Source organism: Vanessa atalanta, chromosome 14 (genome assembly GCF_905147765.1).
Source record: "Vanessa atalanta chromosome 14, ilVanAtal1.2, whole genome shotgun sequence".
NCBI lineage: Eukaryota > Metazoa > Arthropoda > Insecta > Lepidoptera > Nymphalidae > Vanessa > Vanessa atalanta.
This window is the reverse complement of record NC_061884.1, coordinates 3,625,790-3,637,039: the sequence shown is the minus strand read 5'-3', so window position 1 is coordinate 3,637,039 and position 11,250 is coordinate 3,625,790. Positions and strand designations below refer to the sequence as shown.

The following is an 11,250-nucleotide window of genomic DNA, read 5'->3' as shown; positions in this document are numbered from 1 at the left end:
TTTGATATAAATACGTTTTTATACGTTGTTATTAAAATTTAGAGAAATTATTTTTTTGCAATAAAGATAAAAATATAGTATCAGTAGCAGAGCAATTTTTATACTTATTTGTAAAATAACTTACTAATAATTTTAAATTACTTATATTTCATTAAAATTATTATAATTTATTAATAAATAACAAGTATCATTAAATCATGGTTAACATCATCAGTATAAATTAATTTTATTTAATCTTTAGTTATAATTTGGACAATAGTTTTTATTATTCTATTCCCTTTTTCATAGTGAAGTAAGTTTAATGATGGATCATTTATCTTCTCTTCGAGAAGGTTAATTAGTTCTACTCGTATCGTCTTCAACATTTCAGCAACCTGAAAATAAAAAATAGTTTGAAATACTGTGACTTGGCTGAAAAATTAAGACTGTTGTCAAATGTCGAAATATTGAAAAAAAGTTTTTGGCGCGAAAAGTGGATTTATGGATTTTAATGTAAATTAAAATTATCTACAATATGATTTATGTGTTTTAAATTAAGTATTAAATCATTTTTTATGTATATTTTTAATATTGAGAAAATATTAGGGTTGCAATGATTTCCCTGCTATTCGTCCTACACGTTATACGGGCAATTTTTTTACGTTTATACCTATACATACCTATAAACATATGTTTATAGGTATGTATAGGTATTCGGTCGAATTAAATAAAATTTTAGACCGAATATTGAATTTTCAGTAGCTGCCGAGAGTTAAAATATTGAATGTGATAAACTCTTGTTCCTCGGATCAAAGATAGTTAAAGTAGACATTATTTTATAAGTTTTCATTGATTCCGAAATCACAATTTATTATTAATTACTTGTGTAATGCAAACACAAACAATGAAAAAAAGTAAAGCTCACTTCGTGTTTTTCAACTTGGAACATAATCCATCCATCTTCTAAGGACACAATGAATGTACCATTGTGTAGCTCCACTGCCAGTGTGCATCCTATAAAAGAATAAAATAAAATAGAATTCAAGTTAAGTAAAGAAAAAAGTTAGTTAAGTGCATATACACCAACTTACTGGTGTATAATAGTTGAAAAAGCTTTAAATCTACTCCTCGAATGTACAGGAGATCTTTGCTATTAAATGGTTGTTACTAGACATGTCTTAAATATACATGTGATTTATTTTTAATTTGTAATTTTTCATTATTACAGGCTGATATTAGAATAGCTAATAAAATTATTGTGATGGTTATTACCAAAATATTATTGTCATTTAGTTAATTTGCTTCACTTCCTAATAAATGAACTCGTAATAAAAAAAAAATTGTCATTAGACTTTAGTTTTAATTTTAATAATTTTTTATTAGAATCTAGGAGATAATAAAATTTACTATACTAACCAGAAAATAAAACCAGCGGTAACTGAGGTACCATGGAGCATTCTCGAATGAAAACCCTCGATGTTTTAACTTTCTCCTGGTAAACTAGATACGGGCTAGCATAGTATCCAATGGTCGAATTCACAGAAGAAGGATGCAGGGCTACATATCCATCTGACTTTGTCCTAAATTTTAGCTCGTCTGGGTTTGGTTGACGGGGTATGGCTCCACCAGCTTGCATGTGGAAAGATTTTTCAGGAGTCAGCACCTAGAAAACAATTATAAAATTTTATAATGAGTTGTTATCTGGCAGTTGATATTTTACATTGAATTATATAGGTATATTGACAATATACTTTACTGATGCACGCTATTGAAATTACTGTTAACCATTATTGTAGATGATTATATTAAATGTAAAGCTGATACTTGTTATGTAATATAGATTCTACCGAGAAGAACAAACAAGATACTATAGTTACTATACTATACTATTACATATTATTCATACAGAAAATTATATACTGTTATAGCCGGGAATGCCTTTATATAATATTTGATTTTATATTCGATCTTAATTAAAACTCTATATAATAGCTGTGAAAGATATTAAAATGTTTATGTTATAAGAGAGCCGAGATGGCCCAATTGTTAGAACGCGTGTATCTTAACGAAGATTTTGGATTCCAACCCAGGCAAGCACCACTGAATTTGTGTTTATAATTCATCTCGTGCGGCGATGAAAGGAAACCTGCATGTGTCTAATTTCTGAAACGAAACCGCCACATGTGTATTCCACCAACTCGCATTGGAGCAGCGTGGTGGAATATGCCCTAAACCTCCTCAAAGGGAGAGGAGGCCTTAGCCCAGAAGTGGGAAATTTACAGGCTGTTAATGTATACTATAAAACAGATCCATTACCTTGACAACATTAGGATATAACGCAGCACATAATATAGCTGCCAACAACTTGTCATTATTTCCATTTGTATTGAGCTGAAACAGACATTAATTAAAAGGTTAGTATCATAATTCCTAACAAACAAACACTTTCAAGAGCCGAGATGGCCCAGTGGCTAGAACGCGTGCATCTTAACCTATGATTTCGGGTTCAAACCCAGGCAGGCACCACTGAAATATCATGTGCTTAATTTGTGTTTATAATTCATCTCGTGCTCGGCGGTGAAGGAAAACATCGTGAGGAAACCTGCATGTGTCTAATTTCAACGAAATTCTGCCACATGTGTATTCCGCCAACCCGCATTGGAGCAGCGTGGTGGAATATGCTCCAAACCTTCTCCTCAAAGGGAGAGGAGGCCTTTATCCCAGCAGTGGAACATTTACGGGCTGCTAATGCTAAATGCTAAAAAAAAAACACTTTCAAATGATTTTCATATTGTTGGATTTAAAAACACATACATAAAATGAAACAAATATTTTAATAAAAAAACATGGATACTAGTGTAATGAATATCGTAGATTAATTAAGCTCTCGACCAATTGGAATAGACTATGAATATTCTTTATTAATCATGTTACAGGATTAAATGTTAATATATCTACCTCTAAAAACAGGCCAGAAACTCATTCATTATTCTTTTCCACCATTTACGTCATTAAAGCCACACTTTTATCGTTTTTCTTTTAATCGAATTTTAATTACTTTTAAATTACTGAATGTTTTTTTCAACATGTATACTAATATTATAAATGCTAAAGTAACTCTGTCTGCCTGTCTGTTACGCTTTTACGGCTAAACTACTGAACCGAACTTGATGAAATTTTGTATGAACCAAGCATTATAGGTTTACCCAAGGAAAGACAAAGGTTATTTTTTATATCTAAAACCTATCTAAAACACGTGAGCAGAAACGAAATATATATACATTAATAATACGTCAAGTTAAAAATATCTACGGGGCTGGTGAGACCAGTCAGTAGACTTGACAGACGGAAGTCGGAGATCGGAATCAAAAATCAATTATAAGAATGTTTTTAATACCTCTTCCCCGGTCAGGACAGCGACAGAATCTTTCCTCATTTTCTTCCTCAATGCCGGCATCTCTGGTACGAAGCCGATGGACGCCAGCAGACCCAGGAGTTGGTGCTTGATATCCGCCAGCATCGATAGTGTCTTGTGTGACAGGAAGTGGTCGTTTGCGAAAACTAACGCCGCGTGTGTACTTGATTTAAGTATCTCCTGCCATTTCTGTGAATAGATTTTAAATTTTATTCGATACGATATTTTACGAAACTCGGTGTTACCAGCTTATACATAATTATTTTTTATTTAAGAATAAATAAAAAAGCCGTTACGTGGTTAAGGTTCCCGCGAATCGTACATTATATTTTTATCGACAATTGTATTTTGAATTTACGTATGCATTTATTTATTAAGCTAGGTACGCCTTTTTTATCCTAGAGTCTAGACAAAACGTTTCTATTGAAGGATAAACAAAACTATTTTTTTTATTGAGCCATAATCCTAAGGACCTACGTAGAATAACCAGATTAATGTTTTAGGAACACATAGGATATGACAAAGACTATATTTTTGTATACACAGTTTTAAATCAATCAGTCTAATTTTAATGGCCCTATATAATATCATATGCAAAGCAATTTTAATTAATACTGATTATAAAACGGTACTCACTCTGTAAGCTCGTAAAGTGGTCAACTGGTCACTGTTCGAACAAGCAAATTCTCTCCTTTTCGCATCTGCTTCCGACTATAAATAAAAAATATTATTTGATCTACTTATTATTTTTAGTTTTTATATTATTCACATCTCTTATAATTTGATACGATATCTAAACTACATTATTGATATAAGATTGAAAGTGTTGTTTCCTTTTAATCTCACATAGGAAAGAAATTTTATTTTTTTGGTACAATTTAATTTATTTTAAAAATTGTCGACGCTTTCACATAGACACTAATGATATCGCTCATTATTTGTGCGATACTATCAGAAATCTATAAAAATCGGTATAAGAAAGAATGAGGAAACATTCCAGGTGAGACGCAACGCGTTGGTGCACTAAATAGCTAATATACCATCAGCTCCAGGATTTACGTTGTTTTTTTATTAACATCCCGAAATAGCTGGCAGAATATGTTAATTAGTCAAATTATTATAATTATAGTTAATTAGTCACAATATAATTTAAAAAAAGATAAACCCATATTAATTCAGATTAAACATAAATACAAACCCACCTTTTTTCCAAAAGGAGACAAAAACGGACTCTTATGACTGAGAAATGCTGCCATCGTCAAAGCCGAATCCACACAACAGAATATAGCACCGAATAACATTAACTTGCCAATCCGGACATCGACCGGCAGCTCTGCCAAATGCCTGCCAAGTGCAGTCAGAACATACGACTTGTCTAGCGCACCAACATCTTGAAGGCGTGTGAGAGCTCCATCTATATTGGACTTTAATGGTGGCTCTATCGTTTTCCCTGAAGATAACAGAAATTTAAAATTATATTAATTTATAATATGTTTATGTTTTTTTAATTCTTTATAAAATATTTTGTTAATTAAGGTTAATTAAGGTATTTGTTGTTTTATTACTTTAATAAACTTAACTTTAAAAAAGATTAGTTTATTTTAAGAGTTTTTGGAGAACTTAGCTTTCCCAATCTATCCCAAAATAAGAGGCGACATGACAGAGTATATGATCGACCAATGTATAAATTAGCCTTCTCCAAATCATTCTATCTTGTCTTGACTACCATACTTATATAAAAAAAAATATCTATGAAAATTGTTTTAGAGAATCTTACTGAATACAATTTCAAGATATTACTGCATAAATTTCTAAAAATTTTATCATATTATAATACTGAAAAATTGTTGGAACCTGACTTCATTTAAGAACCTAACTCAAGTAAAAAAAGAAAATTCTTCTTACACACAAACACAAAACGCTGGCGCTTACCCATATACATACAACATTGCCCTATCAATATAATATTATATTCAAATTCTAACTATGGGAGCAGCATGTAAATTTTGCATAGTGTCATACAGTTCACCAAGTATGGAGGGTAATATGTATCGAAGTTGAGTTGCTTAGTTTTATACATTATTTTTAATAACTTAGAGTTACACTTTTCTACTGTATACCTTGTAAATAATTCTTATATGTATTTATTTTAAATATTGTTAAGATAAGTTGTTAATGGGTTAAATAAATAGGCAAACTTACCCAAGACATCATGAACGCTCATAGATTTGAATAGAGGTAATATCTTCAGTTTCAATATCAACTGTTCCAATGGAACCCTGTGTATTTCGGGTACCGGCTGTTCCGCCATGTGGTACTGGTAGCGGTGCGAGGTGAACATATGTATGCAGACGCCGGCCATCACTCGGCCCGCTCGGCCTTTGCGCTGCTTCGCGTTGGCTCGGGACACCCACACGAGATCCAAAGATTCCATGTTACGGTTCGAATCGAATCTAGAGTACAGAAATTTTAATAATTAAAACACAATTCATTTAAAACATTAAAACACCCATAGGCTACTATAGTACATTTTTTTAAATTATATTTTTAGTAGGAAGACAAATTAAATCATACCTTTTTTCCTTCATCCTTCCGCAATCCACGACGAAAACACAATCATCAATGGTGACAGAGGTCTCGGCTATGTTGGTAGAGAGCACAATCTTCCTCGCACCGGGTCTAGGTTTCTTAAACACGAGCGATTGCTCTTCACTCGAAAGGGTCGAGTGGAGAGGAACTAAAATGTATCTACCGGTTCTGTAAGTAATCATATTTATTTATATTTGGTAAGCATTGTAAATTTTTTATAGATATAAATCAATCACACCAAGTAGGTAGTTTTTATATTTACATTACTTATATAAATAAACATAACAAAGCATTGTAATTACGTTTTACAATAACTAAAAAAGATAATTACAAGAAAAGCGCCAATAGATTTATTATTTATGAATGTTTTTAACGATAAATTAAGGGAAATAACGGCGCAACCTCTGCCACCACTAAATCAGTCAGTGAATATATTTATGACCTGTATTAATCAAGAGATACAAGTAATTAAATACACAGTTGTACAAAGCATCAACTCAAAAGCAACGGTGACACAAATATAATAAATTTTAATATTTTCAATAATGCCATTTTGGCGTGGATAATATTAATTACTTAATAAAATTATTGTACATACTATTATCTCAAGTGCATTATTTAAATAAAAAATGGAATTATTATTTCAATGCCTACAGGTTTGCTGTATAGTTACTTACTTTGGACTAAATGTGTGACTTTCGACAAGTTGGTCATACAGAGACATTATTTCCCCTATACCAGGAAGAAATATTAAAATAGCGCCCTCTCTCGGCCAATTGTGATCACCTTCCACGATATAGGTTAGGACATGCTCAATTAAGTCTAAATTAATCTGTAAAAAGAAAACATTTAAATTTCTACCAATTGATATTACATATATAATAATTTTTACAGCAAAGTTACAAGTAAATAATATTTTTCTCAAACCTTTTCAGTGTCCATAAGATATAAGTTTTTACAGGCTATCTTACTACATTTGGGGTATCTTGCAACCATTTGAGATATGGAGAGATTTTCGTCTCGTATCGATGTCTTCGGCGGCTCTGTCGCCTCTGAACGGACGTCACAGGTCTCTAATTCTGTCTCAAAATCGTGTTTCTTATCTCTGTCACCTGAAATTAATAAGGAAAATATTACAGGTTATATTTTAATGAGTTTATAAGTTACATTCCTTTAAAAATATTAGAGAGTTTATTTATATTTTAAAAGTTTTCAAGTTATAAATTCATTTCGTGATCAGCGATTAAGGAAAACATTGTGAATAAATATGATACTATTAGAACGCAATTTATAAAGGCATTAGAATTTAGAAAACTTTAAAGAATGGAAGAAACCAACATATATACTATAATATGAGTAATACCAATTATGTACCTTTTTTAACTTTTCGAGCATAAGTACCATTTTCTTCTAACACATAATTTGTCAAATCCATTATTTCATCTACAAACAATTGCTCCACGGGAAAGGTTCTACCTGAAAGATAAATATTTGTTACAATCCTATTAAACTATGTGAAAATGATAGTCACTTTATGGATCTTGTACCTGGTATTTCCAAAACAGGAACATTGTTAAAGTAATTGGAAAACAAATCAGCATTCAATGTAGCACTCATGAGAATGACTGTCAAATCCTTCCTAACTTTGATCAGGTCCCTTAGAATTAGTAATAGAAAATCACTTTCCTCTGATCTCTCGTGGACTTCGTCCACAATAATATGCGTCACCGATTTTAATTGCGGATCATATTCCAGTCTCCGTAACAGTATACCGGTTGTGCAAAATGTTAATCTTGTTTTAGAAGATATTTTGCTTTCTAACCTTATCTGAAAAAGAAGACAATTTTGAAATTGTATATTGTATAAAATAACAAGTTTTTTGTAACTTTTCTTATTATAAAAAGAAACAATTTGTAACCCAGCCTTTTATTTATTAGAAAGGATAACTATATAAGGGTATTACTGGGTACTATATAATCTTAGTGGCAAAGGATGGGCAGTGCGGATGTGAAGAATGTTCGTATTATGGTCAACATGACCACATACAATCAGTTGCACATTTTTCTGCCTGTTCAAGTGAAATAAAAACAAAAAAACAATATATTCTTATGCAAATCATTACCATGCTTATAGTGTGTAAAACCTTCTTGGGCCTGAACTCTTTCCTATCGTATTTGTCATCCCATCAAATCAAAGAATACAGTACAGTTGTAGTGCACATACTTCTTCATTATTATATAACCTGCACTAGTGATTATAGTAGACAAAAATCCTGATAATATACTAATCTTTTATAATAGCATCATAGCCAAAATCGGCTCGAAGTATATATTGTTATTTGTTGCTGATTATTCTTATATTTGATAGTTATACAAGATAGGGAATTAATTACCTATGATTAGGGAATTATCATAAGGGATAATTAATGACTAATATAATAAGGGATAACTAATGATTAGGGAAACCCACCTGGTAACCAACAACTTGACCAGCCTTTTCTACCCTCTCCTCAGCAACCCTTTCAGCGACACCAATAGCTGATATCCTTCGTGGTTGCGTGCATACGATTTCAACATGTTCTCTTCCATTATTTTTATAATTACTTAACCAATCATCGAGTATGTATTGAGGAACTTGAGTACTTTTACCGCATCCAGTTTCACCACTTATGACTATTACCTGAAAAAATACATTCTATACGTTAATGGTCTTGAAAACCCAGATTTAAGAATACAATCTCTCTTCAATCATGCGAGATTACGATCCTATTGGATTGAGAATTAAAATATAGAGTACTCATATTTGAGTGCAATATCATACATTTCCCGCATAGTTGACTAGTTCTTGTAGGTTGTTCAAAACATTTAATCCTATATTTAATTATATAATTAATTGGATATTTAATTTTGTCATATATATTATCGTAAATGAACAAAAACAATTATAATTGATTATAAAAATAAATTAATTACTTGTGATTTATTCATTGCTTCTAGAATTTCCTTTCTCTTTTGCCATGCAGGTAGTTTTCTTCTATCAGACATCATTCTATTATATCTATTATTCTCTTTTTTTTCTGACCATCGTTTTGCTATTTCACTATTTTCTTTTAAAAGTTCTTCAACATTAATAGTTGATCTATTGTCTCTGGCTTCACCCTTTTTATAATGGGATGGAAGTTGCTTCTCTTCATTATCTGTGTTTTCAATTAACTGTGGAAATAGAGCATCTGATGCTTCAGGAAATTTTCTAGTATCAAATTTTACATAATTAACTATATCATCTTCGTTATTTAATAATTCAACTAATGAATAAATACTCGGTACACCATCTTGTGCTAATATTTTAGCTTCCTCATATAATCTAGCAGTTATTCGTAAACATGTAAGCTCCGGTATTAAATCTGTTTTATGACATAATTTAAAAAATAGTAACGGAGGTTGATAAGGATATAGGGTACCGTCTGTAAATCTTATTTCTAATTCATAAGAAATTTTTTCACTGTCTTTGTTTTCAACTTCATTTGGTTTATTTTCTATAGGATTATTATGTAAGAATTTACATTTAGCACCGAATCTGCATGAACCACGTAGGAAGAGTTTACATGCTTCTTTCTTTTTCGTTTTGAAATTTGTGTTGTGATTTGTAGTTACTTTCCTCTTAACAATGTCAGCATCTTTGTTCTCATATACTTTAGTTAAATAATCCATATTAAGTTTGACTGTCCAAACATTATTGTCTTTCACATTGAAATTACTTTCATAAATAGATTCAAGTACAGCTTTTTCATCCATTCTCATTTCCATCAATTCAGACTGTGATGGAACATTTTCTGGTTTAACTTCTTCACTAACATTGATATATTTATTGTATAGGATTTCTAAGGCTTTTTCAACATTTTCAGCTGCATATTCTAAAGCTTCCGCACAATGTGCTTTGTGAAAACTATATCTGAAACAGTTAAATTGAGATTTACAAAAGTGTTCAATTAAAAATAAATAACAGGAGATATACTACATTTTTTTTAAAATATTACAGACAGATAGGTTGACAATGGTAAGTAGTCACCATGTTTCATCGACTTACATTTTCCATGCACCACTAACTTCAAAAATAAAGTTGCTAGGTGCCTTATGCCTATAGTTACCCTGACTGAGTCTCTTTAAACCAGACCACGACAATACTAATTATTACTGTTTGGCAGTAGAACATAGAAAGTGTTACGTACCCAGACTAGGCTTACACTGAGCTTCACCACCAAGTAAATACAGATATATCTAGCATAATATAATTGTCAAATTTATAAAGATCAGTTTATAAATGAGTTAGAAACACCAAATGACATACTTCTCTAATTTAGTTAATGCAAATTCTCGTAGCCTTGCTTCGGAGGTTTTTATATCTGGTTTTGTAGTAAGTGAATAGTCACAGCCTCCTTGCACTACTAAGTTGCCTCTTTGCATCCAATATCTGTTACTAAGATTTGAACCTTTATCCTGTAAAAATAAGACATATAATATAATTAGAAAATAATACCTAAATTGAGGAAAATTAAAGTATTAAGACATTTATTACAAACATAATTTAGCAAATCTTTAGTTATATTATGTATATAAAATATATAACATTTCTCTCTTTCTGACATTGTTGATTACACATATGTATGAAGAAGATATCATTTTTCAACTAATCGCCCCCTGAACATTATCATCATTTAAACTTTAGTTCACAATCTCTAACGAAAATATTGCACAAGATTTTATAACAGTTTTGGTGATAGTCAATTATCTACAAAAATAAACAATACGAACATTAAGTTTTTTATTACTGTAACCGAGCAAATAACGTACCTTGTATAGACTCGCACTGCCCAATTTAAAATCGGGTCCATGTATATATCTTAATGTATCCAAAATAAGTTTTTGTGAATCCGGATTAAGACGAACTGTTTGCATTTCAACTTTCAAGGTTGGATGAGGATCATCTTCTACTTCTTCTTTAACTTTCCTGCAATTTTTATGTTATTTTTATTTGATATACCAAGGTTTTAAAATATGCTGTAATGCAATTTCAATTAGATTTAAGAAACCTTATTCGTGCGTCAGCTGGTACTCTTAAGAAGTAATCTTCGGCGAGCTGTCTGCTATTGCAATCCATGTTGTAAATATTGTTCCAGAAGTAAATTTATAAGATAGAAAAATATGTTGTTTTAGGAAATATAAGAGAGGACAAGCATGTTCAGTTTTTATAAACGTCATTAACATGGA

At 31.2% G+C, this 11,250-nt stretch overlaps 1 protein-coding gene across 1 annotated transcript; it reads right to left on the bottom strand.

Annotated features, from left to right (window-relative positions):
* Positions 1 to 200: 200 nt before the first annotated feature.
* On the bottom strand, positions 201 to 11,250 carry LOC125068806 (putative ATP-dependent RNA helicase DHX57). Its single transcript, XM_047678123.1, has 18 exons — positions 11,073 to 11,250; positions 10,834 to 10,990; positions 10,331 to 10,479; positions 8,956 to 9,934; positions 8,453 to 8,662; positions 7,531 to 7,810; positions 7,358 to 7,459; positions 6,911 to 7,095; positions 6,661 to 6,815; positions 5,969 to 6,151; positions 5,597 to 5,847; positions 4,597 to 4,844; positions 4,031 to 4,105; positions 3,377 to 3,583; positions 2,296 to 2,370; positions 1,396 to 1,642; positions 905 to 993; positions 201 to 374 (listed from the first exon to the last, which is right to left on the bottom strand). Exons 1-18 carry the CDS (start codon positions 11,138 to 11,140, stop codon positions 231 to 233), a joined length of 3,804 nt encoding a protein of 1,267 aa, XP_047534079.1. The 5' UTR covers positions 11,141 to 11,250; the 3' UTR covers positions 201 to 230.

Excerpts from the sequence above, each read along its gene's own strand:
- LOC125068806 (XM_047678123.1), bottom strand. The coding sequence starts at position 11,140 with ATGGATTGCAATAGCAGACAGCTCGCCGAAGATTACTTCTTAAGAGTA. Across the intron at positions 9,935-10,330 it reads GCATTAACTAAATTAGAGAA|ATATAGTTTTCACAAAGCAC; the intron begins GTATGTCATTTG and ends TAACTGTTTCAG. Across the intron at positions 7,460-7,530 it reads TCCTGTTTTGGAAATACCAG|GTAGAACCTTTCCCGTGGAG; the intron begins GTACAAGATCCA and ends TTTATCTTTCAG.